This window comes from Strix aluco, chromosome 3 (genome assembly GCF_031877795.1).
Source record: "Strix aluco isolate bStrAlu1 chromosome 3, bStrAlu1.hap1, whole genome shotgun sequence".
Taxonomy (NCBI): domain Eukaryota; kingdom Metazoa; phylum Chordata; class Aves; order Strigiformes; family Strigidae; genus Strix; species Strix aluco.
Genome location: NC_133933.1, coordinates 52,571,832 through 52,595,465, shown reverse-complemented (window position 1 = coordinate 52,595,465; position 23,634 = coordinate 52,571,832). Strand labels below are relative to the sequence as shown.

The 23,634-nt window shown below is 44.3% G+C and overlaps 1 protein-coding gene across 2 annotated transcripts in view; it reads right to left on the bottom strand.

The window, feature by feature from the left end:
• Positions 1 to 901: 901 nt before the first annotated feature.
• Positions 902 to 23,634, bottom strand: part of FRMD1 (FERM domain containing 1) — a 43,728-nt gene continuing 20,995 nt past the window's right edge. The window contains exons 4-14 of one of the 2 annotated variants that reach the window (XM_074818565.1): positions 19,271 to 19,350; positions 17,132 to 17,208; positions 15,284 to 15,470; positions 12,559 to 12,714; positions 10,114 to 10,179; positions 9,835 to 9,936; positions 9,470 to 9,644; positions 7,412 to 7,747; positions 7,143 to 7,271; positions 6,353 to 6,432; positions 902 to 4,246 (exon numbers count right to left, since the gene is read on the bottom strand). In XM_074818565.1, coding sequence (XP_074674666.1) covers positions 3,959 to 4,246; positions 6,353 to 6,432; positions 7,143 to 7,271; positions 7,412 to 7,747; positions 9,470 to 9,644; positions 9,835 to 9,936; positions 10,114 to 10,179; positions 12,559 to 12,714; positions 15,284 to 15,470; positions 17,132 to 17,208; positions 19,271 to 19,350 — 1,676 coding nt within the window. In that variant the 3' untranslated portion in view covers positions 902 to 3,958. The remainder of the gene's footprint in view (positions 4,247 to 6,352; positions 6,433 to 7,142; positions 7,272 to 7,411; positions 7,748 to 9,469; positions 9,645 to 9,834; positions 9,937 to 10,113; positions 10,180 to 12,558; positions 12,715 to 15,283; positions 15,471 to 17,131; positions 17,209 to 19,270; positions 19,351 to 23,634) is intronic. The other variant, XM_074818566.1, reaches the window with a different exon arrangement.

Below are 23,634 nucleotides of genomic sequence, written 5' to 3'. Positions count from 1 at the left end.
GGCAGGCAAGAAGGTGCTATTACTTGCCAAGCAAAGAAACAAAGAAAAGTGGCTTCATACCTGCCTATTGTTTAATTTTATCTCCAGAGAAAGCTCCATGTATAACCAAACCACCTCCTTCCAGCATCCCCAAAATGGATGAATCTCTAATGTCCCTGAAAATTTGTGTGCTGGAAATAGCAGGTACTGGACAGAAATAAGTACAAAAGCAGAAGTCATAATAGGGGCAACACTATAATATTAAAGTACATTAATTTTTTTTGTTGAATGCTAGCTTTAGTGGTCCATAACATATCAAGAGGAAAAAGCACATTTACAAAGGAGCCCCAGTCATCAATCTTTGAGAAGAGAGGTGAATAGTTATGGTATGGCACACTCCGATAGATTTATGTCCCAAGAAAAGCAAAACTTTCCTTTATCCACACCAGACTCCAGGCCAGCAGGTTAGGTGACTCAGGGCAGAGCACTCTTCAGCAGCACTTTGCATCACGTGGGCTGGTGTGCCCATCCTCAGATGCAGCCCCCCGGGAGGATGCTGACATGATCTCTCTACACCCTTGGGAGTTTGCACGCTTGGTTTTCTTGACTAACCACCACAAGCAGCTTAACTTGTCGCTTCAGTTAGATTCAGCTCCCATTAGTGACTGTTCCACTGACTCCAACCTGCTTGACTGGGTCCTCGATACCTGACAGAGGCCCCTTTGGTACTGTGCTACTGAGAGTGGCAGGGAGGAAAAGGAGTTGTTCCAGTGACTACAATGCCTCTGGGTTTGCCATCAGAAGCCGAGCTCTTTGGATTAGAATCTGGCAGCAAATTCATTTCTACAACCTACTTATCTCAAATGGAAGATGTCACTGTGGGAAGATGTACCTCTTAGAGGAAAAAAAAAAATATACACCATTACCTTTTTCTATCCATACTTTATTGCAAGTGTACATATAATTATTTATATTTTTTAAACAAGAAATTCCTTTCATGGAAAGGAGAAACTTTTACCATTAAAATAGAGTGATTATACCATGAGTATTTTACAAGTATGTACAAATATTGGCAGTTACTTTCTAACATCAGCTGATAAATGCCTACACATTTCCCTCTACCAAACTAATCAAAACCAAAAATAGTAAGAGACCTTCTAAATCTGAAGACAAACAAAAAATAAATCTACTACTAGCAGGAACAGTGTTTTTCATATGAATACAAAAACTTGCATAATAGACATTCACAGTGCTCGTAAGATATTAATTCATTCTCGGTCTATATACAGAAGTGTCTGGTCTCCCCTTCATATGCATATGTAACTTATACTACTGGAGGGAGCTACATAGACCACTGAGAGAAGACAGTCAGACATGGAGAGTTTGCCTTCCCCACCAGCCATGAATAAATACAAGAAACCCCCATGTACATACAAGGCAGTGGATGCTCATGCAAGAGCCAATTACGCTGTTTTCAGGCATTGGTGCATTTTATAACCAGTGACAGCAGGATTACAGCATTTCACCAAACCTATTGAAAGCTTGGTAACTGCAAAAAGAAAATACCAAGCTGCTTGGCGGCAAGAAACACTTCAGCAAGGTGGTTAGGCTGAAGCAGGTATGAATGTGATTGTCTGAGACAAGCGTGCATGAATGTGAACGGTGCGTTATGACTTTTCCAAACAACTATACTCATGAATTTTGAGCTTTTTTCCTGTTAATAACCACTGCCAGAACCACGAGTAACTATACATCTGCCCAGGTGGGAGAGCAACAGTTTAGCAGGGCTGTCGCTCCAGAGCCCCCCACCTTTTCCATGGACAGATGGACATTGCTGCAGTAAGAGCAACCCCTCCAGCTCTGTGGTGGCTGCAGGAACAAGGCTGCTCCCTGCAGCACAGCCACTGGCCTTCTGGATCCTGGCCATGCCTGTCTCCCACAGCTTATGGCCAAACAGGGCCCAGGCAACAGGGAGCGACTGACAGCAGGAGGCTTGACTGGACTGTTCACGAACAGCCAGATGTCCTTTACCCATTTAAATCCATTCAGGAGAGTTTATTTTGGATGCAGTAACCATGCCTTAAGTACTCTGCAAAGGCATTTTGGCTTTGCTTGGAAGAAAGGAAGAGAGGCTATGGCGAACACACGGCTCCTAACTGTTCATTATAAAAAGAAAGTACAGTGTGATCAAAGAGGGTACAGTCAATTAAGTCATGGCTACAGCGAGCCTGTGCCCATCATTCATTCCTCAAACACACAGTGAGGGTTTGGTGTTGGATTCATCTCAGAGGATATACAGCCACTGACGCCACTTCAGTAAATTTGGAGACAGAGCATGCAGGTGCATCAACACCACACTCACCTGCATAGAAATAATGAGATGAGAGACTTCACAGATTTGCTATTTTAACAGTTTATGGGAACGCAATTTACCAGACAACTACAAAGCCTGCAAGCCCACCGTCAAAGCAGCAGCTCAACCCCTCCTTGTGGTCTGGCTTCCTTCCTTTCCTGAATTTGGCTATCTTAAGCTTTTGAGTGATCAACACTGCACAACACACACTTCCTCAACCAGCAGAACAGCGTCAGTCTGCTTCCGCAGTTTGCCAAAAAATTAGCTTCCACCTGCAAGGCTGTCAAAAGCTGGGCACAGGTTACACACACCTGTTAGTACAAGCTTCCCAGATGGTGGGAATTGATGAGGGGAGGAGGTACTGGGGGAAGACAGGGAAGGAAATCAAACAAACATACATTTATTTGGATGTAACAAGGTAGCAGGATGTTTTCCACACCAAATGCTTGAATCAAACAGCATAATTATCATTATTTTCCTAGCAAGAGCCAGCAGAGCCAGCTCCACCTCTCAAATTCACCAAAAAAGTACCCTTGGTTTGGCACACAGAATACCCTACGCTTCCACCATCACCAGCCCTGCAGCACCACACACTCACATTTGCATGACCTATCCATGACTAAGTTGGACAGAGTCACTCTGTCTGTCCTTCCAAAGCGACTTTCTCCAGTCCATACTTGCCTCCTAAGCAGAGGAAAAATTTCTAAGGAACAGATTTATTAAAAACAAAGAAAAGAACAACATAAAAGTATGATTCAAAGGGGTGATCATGCCTGGACACATTCTCCAGTCACACTCCTGTCTTCAAGAGCCAGTCAATTAACACTCTTGTCTTCTTGTACTCTCAGAAGCAGACAAGTCATTAGTTTTATCCCCTCTCCCATCTCCCCAAGGATATAAGCATTTATTTACCAATCTGCATCATGGCAGTAGTAGACAGCTGAGAGAAAGTTCCGTTTGTTGCATTAAATAAAAAAAGAATGCACATTCTATTTGGCTGGATGCTTACAAAAAACAACACAAAAAAAAAAGATGATAAAAACTCCTGGCAGAGCAGGCCTTGCTCCCAGTAAAGGAAACAGGCAACTTGTGTTCATTACAACAGGAACAGGCTAGACATCTCCACACACAGCCCTCCGAATGTGCTCAGAGTATATCCTGGCCTGACAGCTGTTGGCAGTGTTGCAGCAGTACAAACTCAAGACAAGCAAACTATCTGTACACTAGCATTAACATAAATGGACCACAAGAGAAAGGCAGGAAGATAAACTGACACAGACTTCAAATTGGTTTCTGATAAATCTACTTAGACACAGTGTTTGCTTTACTAGCTCAGCGTCAATTTTGGTCCACTGCTTTTGGTTTTTATGTTGGTTGTGTCACTGCTAATGGTGCAGGCCACTTCCATTTTCTGCTCAGACACTTCAAATGCCAACTTTAAGTGCTACACTCCAGTTGATTTGCCTTGTAGTCAGGTCTGCAGAAGTGATGTCACTTACTTATTATGGAGCTGAATAACAAAGCTGCTCATAATCTCCTGCAAGAACCAGAGTGACATCACATGTGTTAATGAGGTATATATTTCCATGATGAGCTGTTTCCTGGTATGGAAGAGCTCCAATCTCATTACACCACAAACTCCTCTGGGAGCTGGTCCTCTCCCAGAAGATCCAAGGAGAGGCAGTTCATGGATCGCTTCCCATAAAGGGCAGACTTGGTTTTGCAGTCCGCCGTGGAATAAATGCAGCCATAGATAGAGAGCTTATCCTCCAGACTGCAGCCAAACGTGTAGCTGTGGGATGTGTCTGAAGAGAGCGTCGCACTTAGTGGTGGGTGCCGGTGCTTGTAAAGGCGAATGTCATCCAAACTCTGGCTGTGCTGCTCTGTGCAGCTCCTGCTTTTGGGCGATCTGACCTGCCAGTTCAGGAAGACACACAGAATAAAAACAATGAGCTCAGATACAAGCCTAAGGACGCTGGCTATGCATGCTACAAGTTTTCCAAAACTGTTCTTCCACCCTTCAAAACAAGCCCACCAGCCTTCTGAAGAATGCCGGCTTAATAATGAAGCTGTGAACCATTAAGAAATCAGAAGTGCATTAAGCTGCCCTGCCATACTGAGCCAGATCCTGATCTGCCTGCATTATGTCCTCAGTGTCCAGTACAATGGATGAAAAACTTGACCGGTATTGACACCTGAATGACCTGACACTTCTTGGCAGATCTGTGCAATCATCCTCAAATAGGCAAAGTGCATGTAACAAAAAATTACCCCAACTGCTGGAACACACTGAGTTAGTGAAAGTCTAATGAGCTGAAAGGAAGGTTCAGAAGGCAACCATGCATACTAATGGTTACGGTGTCCAAAATTCACTAAGTGCAGCCTACAGTTTTATCTACATAACATTGTTCAGCAACAAAACAAACAGGAGCAACAAACCAGCAGTAATTCCCAGAGGCAGCATCTTGCTACACAAGCTGTAGTGACTTGGCCTCTGTGGAGGAATTACTGACCATTCAAGAAATTTCCAACTTTCCCACCTGTTTTTTCTCACTCTGTCTCTTCATAATCAGCTTTTAAATTATAACATTAAGTCTGATTTCCAGAATATCACTTTTAAACCAAGATATTTCTGTTGGCAACACAGAAAACTTCCTCCCAGTATCACTTTCCCCCTCCACAGAATGGAAATTAAAAAACTACCCTGAAGAATCTCTGCACTGGTTCAGCTGCACTCCCAGAAACAGGCACACACTGTATGGTCCGATCAATGCTAAGGAAACTCAGACCTGCAGTGTTTCATTACATGGCCTTGTAAAGGAAGGTTTGGTGGTTTGTTTGGTTTTTTAAAGATGCACCAAATATTTGATGCATAGAAGTGGCAGCCGGGTCTTTGCAACTGCTTAAACTGTCCTGTGTTGATCAGAAACATTCTTATAAAACAGATGCCTCTTGATCAATTAATAGCATAAGCAAGTGTTGGTAAAAGCATTAACATTAAAAACATTACTTTAAGCAAGATGCCTTGCATGCCTAAGTCATTCCACTCAAATATAGGAATAAGTTCATTATGATCTGTACTGCATGATCTTCAGCTTTGGAAAAAATAATGAAGATTTTATTCACATTTCCTATAGTACTTTATGGACTATTTTGCTGATAAGTGAAAATTTCTTATCACTTTTGACTGGGTCCAGGAAGAAGCATGAAAAGATTAAAAAAAAGTCCTAAGAAGTGATTGAAGTCCTTGTTCAGAAAAGTCCAGCGAGTAAAGGGGAAAATGATGAATAGATTTTTAAAATTCTTTTAGCAGATAAGGCTAATTTGGATTCAGAGAGGGAAGGAATGGTGGAGGCTTGTGTGTTAGGTTTTTTTTTTAAATACACAACATTGCTACCCCAGTGGGTACAGCTATACTTTGAAAAGAAATATTGTCTGGCCTTAAAAAGACATTTTAATAAGTTTCTTCCAAGCACAACTTCTGATATGATATATTTTACCATATATAGTTGTCTTTTCTCAAGGGTTTGATGAAAAGAAAATGTTGACAACAACAAAGACTTCAGCGCACACATAGTATAATCACATAAATGATAGTAATTAGAGCTTGAGCATCTGGTTTTGCTCTGATGCGAGATCCTTCTGGCTTCAGGAGCAGGAAGATGATCAAGTTTGCAACCCACATCCAAACTGCATGGATGGTCTTAGCTTTATATTGCACTGAAAATTTGGAAGTGGTTTATTTTCCATTTCCTGTCTGGAAGCCTAAGGCAGATGATAGCTGGCTTGCAGGATTTCCCCACTGATCATTCCAAACCTCTCTATACTATTCTGGACCCAAACACCGCTCTCATCCTATTCCTGGTAGCAGTAGCTGGCCAACAGCTGGTTTTGGTTACACCATTTAAAAATCAGTTTAATCCAGACCAATCAAGTTCACCTGATTTACAGCTGTCTCATTACACTAGACCTTGGTTCAATGCCCACACACAGACCCTCCTGCTGAGCACCCCCCCTTACCTGGTGAAGGGATTCCACACTTTGGCCTCTCATTTTTATTAGCGTGACTTGCACCACAGACAGTGATTCCTGATTTATAGCTGCAAAGGAGAAGGAGGAAGTGAAAAGCATTTCAGGTTTGAGGTTTTGTGGGCTGTGGAAAAGGGAAGTTGTTCTCACAGGCCACGTTCAAGCAGTGCTATCCTATAAATATAAATATACATCAGTCAGCACCCTCAATGCTCTGGGAGTTTTGCTCACAAGTATGCCTATTTATCCCTAAGGATCAATGTTTAAAAACTCTCAAGGAAACAGCTTCTCACCAACTTGTCCCATATTCACCCATCTTGCTTTGCTATAAGGCTGTATGTCTTGAGACCAGACAGCTCCTGTGTGACCCCATTGTTTAACATTCCCTGTATCACAAGCCACAAAACTACCTATTAATTCCTGCGACTAGCCCATTAATCTGTGGTTGAACCCCTTGGCTGTTTTGTGGCATACAAGATTTTAAAGCAAATTCCTTCACTACAGAAGGCTTACCTCAGTTATCTTTGTGTCATTAACCAAGTATAAACCTGGCAAATTAGAGAAGGGAGACCTTGAGGAGCACAGAGGAGAGGAGCACTGTACAATATAAGGTGCTGGCCTTCAACCTCTAGGTGAGCTGACTTGAAATCCTGTTGCAGTAGGGCAGTAAGTAGCACTGGCTGTTGTTTGGAAGAAGATACAGCTTTCTTAGATCCCTCAGATTATGCCTGTTACTAGAGCCTAAAGAAAAGCACTGAGCAGTAGCAGAAAGCCATCTCACCTTGGCAGCTAGCAGCATCTAGAGGAAGAGATTCAACAGATTCTCCCACAGTGGCCTCCTCTAACTGGTCTCCAGCTAAAGGCTCATCTACAGGTACCTCCTCTGGCTCATCTACTGCCAGCTCAAGCTCTAGGAGGAAGAGAGCAGCAGGAGAAGGGTTAGCATTACACTTCTGCTCCAAGCTGCTTCACATTCTCTCACTCCCCCCATTCTCCTGCAGGAGAAGGCAAGAGGGCTTAGAAATTGCTCTGCATCTCCAAATTATTTACCATCATCCTGAGAGTCGTCTTCAGCCCGCTCTTTGCTGCCACTGTCAATGCCAGAGCTACCGTAGCTGATAGTCGAGCTGCAGGATTTCTCTTTCCTATGCACCCGGTCAATGCTGAAGGGCTCATCCACTGACATTTCCACCGACACCCGGTGCCTGGAGTCAGCCTCGATGCCTGATGTGTGGGAGCTGCCGTGACTCCCTGTGGACTGGCGTGAGAGACGGTTATCCCTCCAGCTGCCCCCACTGCTCCCACTGCCCCGTGAGTTCTTATCACACGGGTCCAGGTCCATATCTAGCGTGTCACTGATATAGGACTCCCGGTAGCGCTTCTTCTCTGAGGAGGAAAGATGAGAGAAACCAGGGGGAACTTTAAGCAAGACTGAAGGAAGGACAGCAAAAATAACCAGTAAGTTCTGGGACTGGCACAATCTGACAATTAAGAAACAACTGCTGCAGCCACTGAACAAATACAGGGACAGTTTTGTACTTTGTTTGCTTAACAGATACTGGGATGCCCAGCTGGTGGTAAAAGAATTAGTCAGTCATACTTGCAGTAAAACCCAGCATCTCCTGAATTAGAACAGGCAGGTAGAGGCAGTTATGATACAGAAAACAGTAGCTTCCAGAATGAAGGTAAAAAAAAAAAGGTATTACTTAGCTAACCCAAGTGCTTAGTCTTTAAAAACAGTGCATTGACTGTTTCTTGAAAGAGTCACCAACATGTGGAGACAGCTAAGAACAGGATCCCCATGGCTGGCATTTACTGATGATTTATTAATTATTTCTCTCACAGCTTGTATCTGTTATCTAAAGAGGGGTGTCCTGAGGGTGGTCAAGAAATCCACAAGACACTAGTAGACACAAAACAACCAAGGGCCTTTTGTCCACACACACTCGATTAGTGAGCCTTTCTACAGGTGACTGGCACATGCCACTGGTTGCACCCACACTGCTCAGGGGCACTTCTATAACCCCAGTGAAGGGAAAGATAAAAGTAACCAAGCTAGATGAGACCAAGGGCCACCTTGCCCTGTACACCGATTCCACGCAACCAGCGATCACCACTTCAGAGATGGATGTAAGCTCCGTGGAGTTAGTTGAGATGGGCAATAACCAGAAACAAGTTTCTTCCTGACTTCTCCCTGGAAGAAGTCAGCCTACATCCTCAGACAGAAGAAACAATTACTGTTGGCTCACTTCTACTGACCTTGAAGGTAAGGACACAAGGCTTACAAACACCAGAGAAGACAGAAAGTGTGAATGGAGAACACAGGGAATGGCAGTCAGGAAAGAAGTAGGGGAAAAAAAGAATTCAGGAGAAGGCTAGAGAGAAGGGGACACAGTCCTCTGAAAGAAGACCTATGCAATGCATTAAAAACAATCGTCAGGGAGATGTAGGCTGAGAAGTTGTAGGAGACAGCTTGTAGAGCTGGAAAAATGGAATGGGGCAAGCTGAGAGGTGATGAAATGACTGAAGTTTTCCAGAAGAATACCAGGGACTGTCAAGAGTTCAAACCACTGTTCTTATGAAGAGGGGACCCCATCAGAACAGACAAATTCTGGGAGTCCTGATCTGCTCTCAGGCTGTTTCTGTCAGCTGCAACTCCTAGCTCTTAACTGTCGAACACCAAAGACCAAATTGTGTGCACTGTTTAGTAAAGGCCACTAAAAAAATTAAGACTCAGGATCACAACTTGTACTGCCACTTGAACATAAGATCTTGCTTTTTATTCAAAATTACTTCCACTCAGAAGCATGTGTCAAATGTGCACAAACTGAAAGCACAGAGAGCAAGGATCTTCTCTTAAAGAGAGGTATTCCCCCTCTACTGGTCTCACACACATGCTTTCTGACCACAGTCTAGCAATGTGGGAGCCATAAGCACTTCTCTGTAATGAACTTGAAGCATATCTAACACCTCTATTTCTCTCAATGGCTTCCTGAGAAAGCAGAAACACCATTAATTAGATAAAAAGCAGCTACTGTGATGCAACAGCAGAACCTAACATGCTGTACTCTTCCCCTTACCAAAGTCACCTGCTCTTCCATCACATACCTTCAGCCTCCTCCAGTTTTTGGATCTGCTTCAACACCGGCTGGATATTCAGAAAGAGCCGGTGGCTGTTGCTGAGGAGCTGCAGCAAGTGCCGCGACCTGAAGGGGCAACCTGTGTAGTAAACCAGTTTCCGTGCGGAGGGCAAACCATCTGGCTGGATCTCAAATTTTTTCCCCTGCATAAAGAGGAGAGATGCCAGCAAAATGAGCAAGAGCAAGTTTTCGGCCACACAGCTACCAGAGATAGCTGCAGCCTTGGGTGTATGAGTGACAGGACTTGTCGTGGCAGTGCGGGCAGGCCAACACCTTTGCCAGGTCTCAGGTTGACAGCCCGTTGCCAGATGGCCTCTGTTCCGTCATACTCACCAGAAAGGCCAGCTTCCCAATGTGCGACCAGGGAAAGTCATAGAGGAGCTGGCGAACGTGATTCACCTCCTGCAACACATCAAACTCGGAGTGACACAGGGACTGGCAGGTACAGGGTGGAGTCAGTGATGTGCAAAGAATTTGCAAACAACCAAGAATTTGAGATATGCAGAGCCTGGCGCTCACAGGGGAGGCAGAGGAGCTGGCGGGGTGGGGGGAGGACAGGAGAGCTGGGCAGAGTTAATGCTACACCAGAAGGCTTTCACGGCAGTCTGTTACCTGATAGATGTGCATTCCTCTCAGGGTCAGGCCCAGGATAACCGTCGGGCGATCCTCCTTCTTATCCTAAAAGAACAGAAGAGCCTGGAGTCAAAGGTTAATCTACAAAGACCATGCTCTTGTTCTGGCACCTACTGCAGGAGAGGTAGCAGGACTGCTCATCAGGCAGATGCCATCAGCTCATTTAGTTTTTATTGTGTTTGTAAAGTGCACCTTGCCTTGTTGACCCCTGAAATATCTACACCTAAAATCCCCTCATGCTGGGCAACTCAAGCATTTCACCAGCAAATGCCCCAGCTGCCCTGGACAGGGAATCCTGTAGCTTTAAGTGATTCGAAAGCATGGACAATTACTGCTCTCAGAGGTACCTTGTAACCTCTCATACTGCCACGCGCTGTCTCTGCCGTCCCCATGAACTCTTGCTTTTGGTGATGGAAAGCCCGAAACAGAAGGAACGACTGTCTCCTTCTCCTTGCCATGGCACTGCTGTTCCCATCCAGGGACGTGCTGGACCTTAGGTGTCTCTTGGCCAGGAGGAAGCTAATCAATGCCCAGAGTTACAGGGACCTTCCTTTTAACATTTTGATCTCAGTGTTGAGAGCAGGTGATTTTAAATGTTTGCAGCTTGGTTGGAATACTGCCGTTTTTCCTCATGCTGTAACTTGATATGACATACTTGGTCTCTAGTGACATTCCTTTGCTTGAAGACCAAAAAATATCATAAACTAGTTCTTTCAGTTTTTCCTGGCATGGCAGAGCTAGGGAAGGGAATACATACTTTTCTCACTAGGAAGAAGAAAATTTGGGGGTAAAAATTTATGGGCTTACAGAGCTCAAGCTTTACATAAAAACTTTCTCCCCTCATTTGGCTTGTCAGGATGCAAGCCTTACGCCATCACATTACTTCACCCTTTGCCCCTGGTACCATCCAGGTCTCCCGTTTAAAGTCACTAAGAAATGCTTTCTGCCTCCTAAGGGCAAAGAGCTTCATAAATCAGTACTGGTTTGGACGAGAGATATGGGGCTCAGTGTTGTGTTTTCTTTCAGAGTTCCCAACCTCAGCAGCAGCCATGAGGAGGGTGTAGGACAAAAGAGACTGCTTTTCAAATCTCAGAGCAGCTAGCGCACCGACACTTTCACCTGGCACCCCTGTGCACTCAGTCGTGAGCTTTGTGACCCAGGTGTCACCTAGAAGGATGATATCTCATCACGAGATAACTGTGTCACATGGCAGGAAGAAGAGTACATTGTGTATCAAACACCTATGGAGCAGTGAGCAATGCATAAAATGTAAGTTCAAGTCAGACAGGAATTTGGATATTAAGAGCAACCAATTTCACAGTCCTGGTGCTTTTGGATATAAATTGTATCTATCCAGCCTGCCAGCTGGATTTCTTACATACACATTCAAGTGTAACCAACTCTCTTATGACTGCATCATTAAAAGCATTAGAATCAAAACAGAGAGGACAGAGGAGAGGTAGGGGGAGCATCTATGGTTTGCAAGGAACTGAAACTAAGCCTGGACTACAGACCAAACAGGAACTTATTTTCTCCAGAAAATGCATGTTTCTCCATTAACTAGAGCTGCTAGATCTGGTCAAAAGACAAGGATACCTCCCAGACATGATTCCTACTGAGCACAAACAACAAAGAAGTTTAATTATGAGTCTGACAAAGTGGAGTATCTCTGTTTGGAAAATAAGTCCTAGCCATTTCTAATTGCACAAGCAGGTTTCACTCACCTAAGTGAAACAGAAAGCTTCTCTTTAGTCCTATTTCTAGACCTGAACTATCTTAGCATGTGAAAATGAAGCGCATTCTATTTAAGCAGGCTTGGCAAAGGAGTCTAAGACTCAGGGACAAGCAACAATCCAAGAATCCAAAAACTGACATACAGCTGAAAAAACACCAACCACTCTGACACGGTTGGAGTGGGAGGGGAATAAGAAAGTCAGGATGACTCAGTGACACCTTCAGTTATTACATGGCATTTGTGTGAAAGCTGGCTGACCTCTTGTCACCATTTTAATGTGTAAGCCAGAATGTCTTGCTAACAATTTTTTTTTCCTTTTGTCTTGCTAAATATTTTTTTACTGAGAATGAAGTAGGTCAATGTCAATGTAGCTTCTGGACTGCAACAAAAAAAAGGCTTCTCAGAGATTCCCTGGTGTGAGTCTACTGACAGGCAGGGACACAAATTAAGTTTTGCCACTCCTGTGGCCAGTTTCTTGGCCGAGGAACAAAACTAGCTTCCACCTATACCTGTATATTGGCAACAGATTTGTTTGTGGGGACAGGCCTCATTGGATGAACATTTTAGACTTGTCTGGCCTATCTGAATCAGAGGCAACCATCCCTCAAATAAACAGAAAGTAAAAAATGCAACGGTGCACCCAATTAATGATGGCAGAGAAGTTCAAAATAAGCAGCTCTTTGTTTAACCTTCTGCAGCCTGTAGAAGTGGACGGGCACATCCTCTAGCAGGCAGGACTCCTTAATGAACTTCAGCACTGCTTCCTTAGCGCTCAACCCTTGCTGTTCTTGGTGCATCTCTGGGGCATGTTTCAAGATGTAGTCGCTCCCCCTCTTCGCAATTATCTAAACCACAAGGAAAACAAACAGGTCAGCAACTCTTCAGCAATCCCCATGGGAGGTGGCTGCGATCAACAGCAAAGCAGAGACTGGAGGTGGAGGAGGTTCATATGGTCCCTCAAGATGTTAGTCCACATTCACCTCCACATCCCTGGAGGATTAGCATTTAAAGCAGCCCAGATGATACCAATGTCTCCAAACAGATCCCAGATGGCAAAAATCATAACAGACCAAGACTAGAGAGGTTGTGTCAGCTCTTTTCATTTTTAAGTACTGGAATTAAGTTTTCCTAACTCTTGGCATCCATAAATGCTTATGGGCAGATAACAATTACTGCTCTGCATGCCAACACAATCAACAGCAACATCTCCAAACACTGCGGAAATGCTAGGTGGTCCTTTTAAGACCAGAAACTGCACATTAGGCTTATTTAGCATTTCCATCCTCAAAGGATAACACTATCTCAAAGGATAACACTATCTCAAGGTATTTTCTTATCTGTCAAGAGTGGTTGGCAGGCACATGGCTTTGCTAAGCAGTAGAAAAACCCACACTGGGCCTTTTGCTCTTGCCCTGTAAGTGCCCAGTTCCCATGCTTGTCCACACGCCCTCTTTGTACAAGGCTATAAGGCAGACTGGTCCCCTCTGGTGCCAGAGTGGCTCCTTCCAGGCTGCGAGTGGCAATGACAGGTAATAGGGGTGTTGGCTGAATTCACTTTACAAAATCCCCCACCATTGGAGGTATTTAAAATTAGATCCCAGCAGGTACTGGAGAACATCCCGCCATGAACAACCTGCCCTGGCTCAAAACAACCAGACCTCATCATCACCCAGTTCCCACTTCCATTTTATATTAAGCCCCTTGTTTACTCTGTCTGGTTACACCTCTGCCCTCCTCTGCATGCCTTGGCAGATCAGTTGCCCTCCCACAAGGAAGGCCAGGCTCAGTGGAGGACATCGATGCCATCAGCTGCGCAATGTCAGCAGAAAGAGACAGGCCAGCTCCACAGTTCAAAGCTGGGTTGATCACCCCAGGGCAGCAGCACCACCACCTCAATAGCGGGATGCTTGGGGCAGCCCTCGGCCAAACGATCTAGCACAGCACGTGTTGGAGGAAGAGATTGCGTGTTGGAGGAAGAGATTGCGTTGGAGGAGATCACTTAGTCTCTCCTCATGGGAGCCCGGGGGCAGGGAGAGAAGCGTCCCCATGCCTGCCAGATTTTCCTCTTTGTAATGATGTAATAAATTACCCACATACTTGCTTGGGGTTGTGGCTCAGCACAGGTGAGCCAGGCTTTGCCTTGGCTTTTGCAATGTTTGCCAGATGAGCAATAGTCTGTGATAAGACTTTTAACTGCCCCAGAAATGGCATGCATGAGACCAACCTTTTCCAGCCCTTCTTTAGCCACCTCCTGCCAGGCACCCCGTAGCAAGGAACAGCATGGGATGAAGGCCTGTTGTCTGGGAGAAAGGCACATTTCTGCGCTGGGACTCGTGCGTAAAGGAGACACTACCAGCCTTGCCTCCTCAGTGCAACCCGTCAGTGCTCTGAATCTTCTCCCCAAAGCAGTGGACAGTGCCACTTTTCAGAGGATGCAACTCACCTGGGGACAAGCAGCCAACTACCAGAGGCATCTGGGCTTTTTGACAGCTACCCCAAGGTGTGAGCTGGGCTAAAATCCACTGTCACAGCAGAGAAGGGGGCTCCAGAACTAGATCAGGTTGCAGAGGAGGGTCTGTCCAGGTCCCAGGGAACATCCTGCTTCAGCAGACATCATCAGAGCTACAGTGATGTGTCTGTGGCCAAGCTAGCTTCCCTTTATATTTAATGGACAATAAAGTGTTTATCAATAGTTTTCTTGACATTTCACCACAAGAGGAGAACTCTCTGCAGGTAACCAGCTCTGTCAGTCTTAGCTAATTTGCCTTCATTTGACAACTAAACCAACTAACCAGGCTAAGCTGTCTGTAAGTATTGAAGGGCAGAAGCTGATGTGCACATGCTTATAAACAAACATGTAAACCCATTTCCAGGCCCTCCCCTTTTCTCTTACTGCAGTTGAGCCAGAGATTAATGACAAAGCAAGCACCAGAGGCACTGCACAGCAGTACTACCCCTTAGGGTTTGGGTCTATCCATGCCAGAGGTAAGCATGGCAGAAATAGGAACAAAAGGCAATGACTTGGCTTTGTGGCCCTGAGGTTTTCTGTAGAGCTTAGGTTGTCCAGATCTTGCTGATGTACAACTGCAAACACAACCCTTTAAGCCATAGAAGACTTAAAAACAGCTGCACTGTTGGCATTATTCATTAATTTGATACCACCACATTCTCTTACCAAGGAAGGGTACACACCACCCACCTCACTGATGAGTGAGCCCAGGAGGAACGGGCACCTACATCTGGTGGAAAGAGAGGAGATATGTCCTGAGGGAAATTCAGGGTGATGCTCTCTACCACTCTGCCTGATCACTGCAGTTGGAGTTGGGGAAGTTGCATGGCTGCAGTTAGGTACCACCTTGATATAGCTCCTGCTGCATGCACAATCTGTTGTCAGAAACATCCCCCAAAACTTACCCATTGCGGGAAATAAGCCTGAGGTTCAAAATATCTGCCAGTATGAACCTTCTCCCTGTAATTTCCCAAGTCTGCCTGTAAGCTGTAGGCAGCCAGCAAGAAGTAGATTTCTTCTTTGTGGTTGCACCGAGACATAAGTACTTGCTCTTTGAGATGGCAGTAGTAGAGCTGCCGTGCCACCTTATCACTGCAAGACACAAAGGCAAATTTACTTGAAGAAGAAAAGAAAGTTCAGGCTCAGATAAGGCCCCTCAAACACATCTTCCTTCTGAGAGGAGGGATTAAACTTTGACATCCCTGATGCGTGCCAGTGCCACTCTGATAGTTACGTGTACATAGGGAGCACCAAGCCAAGATCAAGGTCTTTTCCCACTAAGTGTTGTACAAACATGGAAAATGGTAGCTTCTATCTTGAGAAGCATGAGATCTAAGAAGTTAGGGCAGAAGGTAGATGAAAGAAAAATCACGTCACACCTGTTTTGGAGACTGACTACATCAAGCACTTCTGTTTCTCTGGAAAGCCTGTAGCAGTTAGGAGAGTCAACTCCCTTGAATCCCAGTCCTGTTTCTTGTACACCTGTCCTCCTTTCCCCTCTAAACCTGGCACTGCTTTTTCATTTCACCTTGCCTTAGGCTCAAGGTACTTTTCAACAGCTAATTCCCTGCAAGATAGATCAAAAGACACAGGAGCCTTGGGCTTGTTTTTGATTTCTTCCTCAAGCTGCTAAACAGGGATAGTCTGATAAGACATAACTATCACATAGCATTGATAACCCACACTCCCCCTGCTGTAAGAGCTCATGGGAAGCAGGCTGCTGACATGTATGTATAGATAGATGGAGCTGGACACTATGGCCTGCTCATGAAAGTGTGTGTGTATGTGTGTGTGTATAGTTTGAAGGGGCCATGTAACTACCTCTGCATGGTTCCACAAACCTCTCCCATTACTAGTGCAAGAGGAAGTTGCTTGTGTCACTAAAGGATGTGTACATCAGGGGTGGTAGAACGATATGCAATCTCCCTTTGTACCTAAAAGCAAAACTAAGTAAAAAACACTTAACAGCCAAACAGACTGCAGAAGTAAGACTCCCCTGTATCCAAAATGAAAGACTTATGGAGAGAGAAAAACAAAAAAAACACTAAACTTTGTTCAAGACGAGAATAAATGCCAAAAATTTGGTAAATATTTTAATCCACCCAAATGATCCCAGCGCTTGGCTTGCCCCAGGGTCACAGCCACGCCAGAAGTGCTGATGCAAATTAACTCTGTCAGTTGCTCATTTTCAACTACCTCATCCTTTGTTCTGTACTGGGAGTGAGGGTGGAAGTGTTTTGAGTGCAGCCCATATTCCATGTGAATGGGCTACAAATGCAAAACTAACTTATGAAGTAATTTCTTTTGTCCATTTACAAAAGTCCATTTCCAGAAGTAGACTGCACAGAGCATTGTTCAGATACAAACACCAGATTCAAAATTATTAGCATGTGCTCTGGAGTATAAATAGCTATTTTTGGTATATTCATCTGATGCTTTGCATACAGCCAAAAGACGCAAGCAAAAGAGCGTTAATCGTATTTTGATACTGTCGTCATTCAACCTGCTTTCTAAACACAGATGGAAAAGCAGTCACAATTTTCCTAGGAAAAAGGAGTATGATTCAGGGGGAAAACATTCACGGCTGGGTGAGGAAGTCTGTGAAGGTCTTAAAAAAAATCAAGTGGATTTTTTTTAAGCTTATTTCTGTGAGCTCATAGAGATGAGTTTAACAAAGAAACATTATTTTTCTTGCCTTTTAAGAACACAGCAAATAATATAAAATACAGTAACTACCACAGAAGAGAACTTACCTTATTACTCTTCCATTTTCTACATAGTATTGTACTCTAAAGAATGCAACAAAAGGAGGGGTGAATTTCTCTGTTCCCTAGAGCAGAGACAGAAGACAAGTTAGATGACACTCAGCATTCAAGATTCCCATTACCGTCTGGTAACGTTCTCTTCTCCCAAGCTTGCTCCCCATGCTGCTTTTCATTTTCTGCTCTTGCCAAGTTTTAGGGGGGATCCGACTGTCTTGGAGGCTCACAACAATAAAGCATCATAAAACATTTAGACAGGCTGAATGGCAAACATCCTAGGGAGGGCAGAAGATTTTGGATGGGGAGGATGAGCAGGTATAAGAGTCCCAGCGTAGCCTGGGGATGCCCAATCTGGCCCAGAGTTACCTGTCTCAGCACCTGGCAGTGCTGCAGACGCATCAGCACAGCAAGTTTAACAGAGCCTCCCTCAAAGCAGCAGGTAAGGTGGTATGGCAGCGTGCCATCCTGGCACGGCTGCAGCGTCTCCAGGGCACACCTAGGAGTAACCAGCCACCGCTGAGCCACACCACATCACTCCGCAGGGACACACGCGCTGCTGCGTTCAGCATTTACTGCCCGAGGCTGAAGCGCACCAGCCTGATATTAACTCCTAGCCTTTTGTTCGGCAGGGCTAATGTTTAGTTATTCACACCTTCCTGCAGCCACAGACCAAAAGGAGACATTGATGTCTGCTTCACACTGAAGATGGCTGTTAGAAGAAAGCCAGCAAGAGTTCTGTTGTTGTTTTAACTAAAGCCTACCTTTCAGACTTATAGGCTTGTTTAAACAGGAGAAGAAAAAAAAAAAAGAAAAAAAAGGAACATCTTATCTTACTATCTCATTCTCCCATCTTTCCTACTTTGCCACTCACTTCTTTAACGTTCATACAGGTAACTGCACACATGGGCAGTTCCAAGGCTGGTCAGACCCATCTCCCTGGGACAAGGTATGTGGCATGCCATGCACATCTGATGCAGACAGCAACTTCTTGATCATCATGCAAATATTTACATTTTATCTCTAGAACTTGTTCACAGTCACCCTATTTTATCAGCTGGATGGGACTTTCCACCTGAAACCTCTTCATAGGAATAAAATCCCTGTCTGCTAACCCAGTCCAATAGCCTAACTCTTCTCAGACATCAGTACTGCCAATGGCAACTCATTCAGCCTTCTCTGATTCACCTCACACCAGAGGTTTGACACTTAGCCTGACTTAAGAAGTGTTGCAAGAATCCAGCCTCAAAGTAACCACAAGGCATACCCCATCCTGAGGTAACCAGAAACACCTGCCTCAGGAAACCCTCACTGGCTGGACACAGCCCTCCACACAACTGATAGCTGTCTTTGAAGTAACCCTTACTAGTCTGGGATAAAAGAGATCCCCAAACCTCACTAGTCATCTGCAAACTTCTCTAAGTAGCAGAAATGTCAAGCGTGCCTACTCTGCAGAAGAAAACCCTTAAGGAAGGTGGAAAAAATTATAACGAGCTAATTAAGATAGCTGAATGTAATTGCACACTATACTTTGTTTTAGACTGTGGCTCCTCTAACAATGACACACACAAACAGGCATTATCATGTCTGAATGACTGGCCCTAAACAATTACATAGGCTTGTCTTTATTTCACACAGCTTTTCCCTCCCTTGACAGGGCAGGCTAGCCTTAAAGAACCAAGACTCTTCTCGAACAACATATCCATCCTCTTGCTCCACTGTCCTTTTGCATGCACTCTGGAAGAGTCACTGCTCCAGCCCTCTCCCTTATATCAGGTTCAAGTCACAAAGGGTCATTTTAGGCTGTTCTGCTTAAGGATAACAACGAAGTCTCCAGACTCTTCATGGGCTTGGCTAGTTCAAAAGGAAGACTGACCAACTGACCCTCTCCACTCCTGTAGCAGCTAAGCAGCAGCCCTGTGGCTACATTGCTCAGGTAAAGTTGTGTAAGGGGCTGTTTTCGGTCTTTTAATGAATTGTACAGCCGTGCACAAGTCACTGCATCTTGCTACTGAATAGCATTCTGCAGACCATCTTCAAGAAATGCTTTATGGACCTGAGTTTAAAAGCTTTCTTTTCACCATGTACTCCAATAGCAAAGCATTAGCCTCCAAAATTAAACATCTGTCTTACTTTGGTTGTCTCTTTCTTCCATTCCTTTGAAAAGTATTTGCTAAGCTTCTGCTCCAGGTCTATAAAGACATATTCATTATCTGAAAGACAAGAGGAAAAAGCATTTAGTGTTAAAGAATTAGAAATTCATGTTCATTAAATACTTCAGTAACTATATAAGTTGTTTCCAAGCAATACACTTTAAAACAAAGCTGACCAGGGAAAAGAGAGGGCAGGGAAAAGAGAGAGGACAGAGTCTCTTAAGTATGTGTGCTACTCCAGACAGTATAGAAGCAAAGTTAGCTGTGCCTTGATGCAAGAAATGCTGAGCTAAAGTTGCCCAAACACCTTAACCAGAAATGCAGAATTCTTGCTTTATAAGCAAGAAGCCACTTACAGAAGGGAAACATCATCTTACCAAGCTAATTGTACTGTCAGTTTAGTGGATTCAGTTTTTTTGTTATTATTGAACAAGCAAGCCCTACCCAACCTTCCACTCCACTATCATGTACCACCATAGTCCAATGTGGCATAAGCAAGAGGACAGAGTCAGGTATTTGACAGGTTTCACCCTCTACATATGAACAGGGTCCTCTGAAATGGTGAGAAGGAGGAAGACCAAACCCAAATGCCCTCCTCAGAAGGTCTGGTGTCTCCTGCTCACACCCAGCTCCTTTCATAGAGCAAAAAGATGAATGAAAAGAAGGGAAACCCAGGCCTGCCTCAAAAGACCAGGACTTACTCTCCACCCAGGTGAGGGTGAACTAGAGACAGCCTGGACAGCATGTTGTATTGAAAGAGCTTTGTGCTGTTTTCAAAGCCAGTGTTTTGTAACACTGCTTCCCAATTATCAAATCCAAACAATTCAGCTAGTGAGAGATTTTTCCCTGCGCCTTCTCAAGTCTCTCAAAAAAAGACCTGACAAGTGTTTCAGGCTTCAGCAGCCAGGCCAGCTGAGCACATTCACCTGACCAGTCCCTCTACTCTTTGGTCTTACCCGGGGAAGTGTTTTGACAGGTGACATAAGTGCCAAGTTGAAGAGCTTGTTCCTTAGTCATGAAAGGAGAAGGAAAAAAGGGGGGGAAAAAAGGAAAAAACAAAGAAAAAAGAAAAAGAACTCTTCACAAAACAACCTTCTGCCCCGAAAGACCAGCCCAGAATCCCAAGCTTTGGCTTTTGCTTTCTAATGTCAAACAAAAAAAAAAAAGGAAGGGGAGCACAGAGGTGATTTCTTTCCAATGGAAATTTACAACCAAATGAGAGCCTGCACTTGGGTCTGTACAGCAGATGAAGAACTGGCAGAGGCCAATGTAGCAGCAGGCATGCAAGGGGGCTGTGAGCTACCTCGCAGCCTCTTCCCAGAGCATTCCAGCTCCTTACAGGGGCAGATACAGCAAATACTTCCTTTGCAAGCTTTTAAAAAACAAGCAATCAAAACAACCCCCTATCACCACCTCCTTCAGCTCCCAGCTCAAGTGAGAGAAACCACACCTGGTGCTAACCAGAATTGGTCCACACACCACACTAACAGGAAGCTTGTGAAAAATACCAGTAATATTGGATACAAATAAAGAGAACAATCCCCAAAAAGTCCTGTTTCCATCCCTGTAGTCTTCCCTGCATTGTACTGATTACAGCTGTAATTTTAATACACTACAACGTTTACCACGTTGCTTGACGTGTCACATATATATACAACACAGTATTTAATAGCACTGTTGAAACTGCTGTACAGAAATTATGAAAATTTTAGTGGTGGGAATTAAAGTGCTGCTCCTCCCCAGCGCAGCCCAGCATCCTCCCCATCCTACCTCCTGTGCAAGAATGCAGCGCTGCATTCCTGCCTTAATGAAGTTAATATTGCTGGAATGTCAACCAGCAGTGTAAGCCATCTACAAAAACAAAGAGGTATTTCCCTCCCCAGCCCTACATGAGTTGTGGAGGGGCTTTTTTTCCTTAAACTGGATTAGTAGTGAAACTTAGCAATCTTTTGCCAGATGCTAAAACTGTCTCGGGTTTGAAAACAAGCATCTCTAACAGAGATGAGGGCACCAAACTGCAGCACCTCAGAGCAGTGCTGTAAAGGACTGTATAAAAATGCACAAATGGCTGCCTTTCCAGGGAAGAATGTGTCTGACCCGTGGATCCAAACAGGGATGGATACTCAGCAGGTACAAACTGTCATTGCTTCACTGGCCTCAGCTGAATGACAACAACTGAGAAGTACTAAGAAGCTGGCTCAGAAGCATGCACACATGTAAATACACACACATCCACCAGCAGCTATGGACACTGTGTTCATGAATCTTGTCTCAGTGCTGGCAGTGAGCTTAAAAATATATCACATCAGCTTCTCATAAGGTTCTCTTATGTATGTGCATACAGATACCAGACCTGGCACAACACACCAGTGCACTGCAATCCCAAGAAATGCATCTGGGCAGCCAGCTAGCTTGAAGTAATGTATTTTAAACATTTCTTCCAATTTCAGCTTTTAAGAGCCCTAAAATGAAACGGGAAGTTTGTGCTGTAAAAATCTTGCTTCAAATTAAGCAGCCACCAGAAATGCAAACATTCAAGCACTCCTACTCTTCAAAATTAGCTTAGCACATTTACATATTTAGGTAAATATAGGATGTGTGTTGTTGAAAAAAAAAAAACCAAACCAAAAGAAAGGGCCAGGTCTCCAGTCAGGAAAAGGTGACAGTTCCAGTGAGTGATGCAGATTTACAATAGGCATTATTTACACTGCAGGGAAAACTGGAATAGAAAATTATGGCTGTAATACAGGGTCAAGTCAGTTCTGAGTCACTGTTACTCTAAAAGCCATTATTTTGCATTAACCAGTGCCTCACCTTTCATAAAAAATGAAATGGGAAGTTCGCTGCGGAAAAGCTAAGTAATGGTGAATGCCAATAACCTGTTCTCCTCCTGTGCCCATTTCAGACTAGGAACACTGAAAAATTCCACAGAGGCAAGTCCTGTCCTACCAAGAGACAGAGCTCAGGCCCCATTGGCAGCCAGGAATGTCCCATTAGCTCCTTTGGTTGAGTCAAGTATACTTTAATATTATAACTATTTAGACAGTCCAGAAGATTAGGATTCAAATAAAATATGAATTAGTGCAAAGCCAAGCTTCCACATAGCAAGCATTTTCTGCCTTAAAGAGAAGGGGCTATAGTGCTTAACTTCTCCCAGATGCTGCAAGAAGCCTCATGGCAACACCACTATTTCTCTTGAGAGGCAACAGGAAAGAGACTGGGAGCAGAACAGAGGGATGCTGGGGTGAGAGCAGAGCTGAAGCTTAAAAAAAAAAAAAAAAACAGTGCTCAAAAATACCTCACAACACATGGTGTAGACCTCACATAACCTGTTTAGCTTCCCTGAATACCAGCATGGATTTTTTTTGTTTGTTGAAGAAAAGACAGCTACATACTCCTTTTGAATGTGGAGCGCCCCAAGCTTCCAAGTGCTGGTGGCCTGGGACCATCACTATCCACATGGCATCTGCTCCCACCACCTCTACATAACTTCTCAATGCTCCTGGTGTCACCGTTCAAGTCAACAGAAAGAAACCTCGTCCACCTCTCAGCACCTGGTTGATTAGTTTACTAAGGGGTCTAGAAGAACTTGGTTCAGGATAACCTTGTATTTTCAGCTTTAGCTGGAAAGTACATGTATCCCAAGGGAAGAAGGAAAGTACCACAACAGAGGCTGGAAGCATAGCAAGGGAGGTCCTGTCTGAAGTTGCTTTACCTGGGATGGACAGAAGAATGAAAGGAGGCAATATCAAGATGCCCAAGGTTGTGTGGCTGTTAGGGACTGTTGAGGTCTGACTGAGATAAAGGCTCAGTCATTCCTGACAATGGATAAGTACTGCAGGAATTTTATGTTGGCATCTTACAGTTAGCAACAAGGCATGCCCAGGCAAAGATCTTTGGACTTTTGGCAGTGTCACAGGGGATTCTTCTACCCAAGAAGAGCTGCAGTGCTGCTCATCCAGGAGCAAACAAACCCCTTGGCTGGATGTTGTAGTGATGCTGATAGAAAAACAACTGACAGCAGGTACAGGCAAAATAATGTCTTCCTAGGAAGAGACCATGCAAGTACTTGCAAAGAGTACTATAAACTTTTTGAACATCTGAACCCCTGCAATTCCCTCTAGGTGGCACATTTCTGCACATGTTCTTACATTGAATTTAACTCATTTGAGGTATCAGAGTCATTATAACAGAGCTGTATCTCAGGTTAGAATACAGAAGAAATTCGTAAGGGAGATGCAACTATCCAAGCAGATTTAAGGGAGGAGAGGCAGAAGCTGGGGAAAGCAGATAGTGGGGAAGGATTGGGGGTGTAGAAATAGTCAGAGAGTATTTTGGAGAACT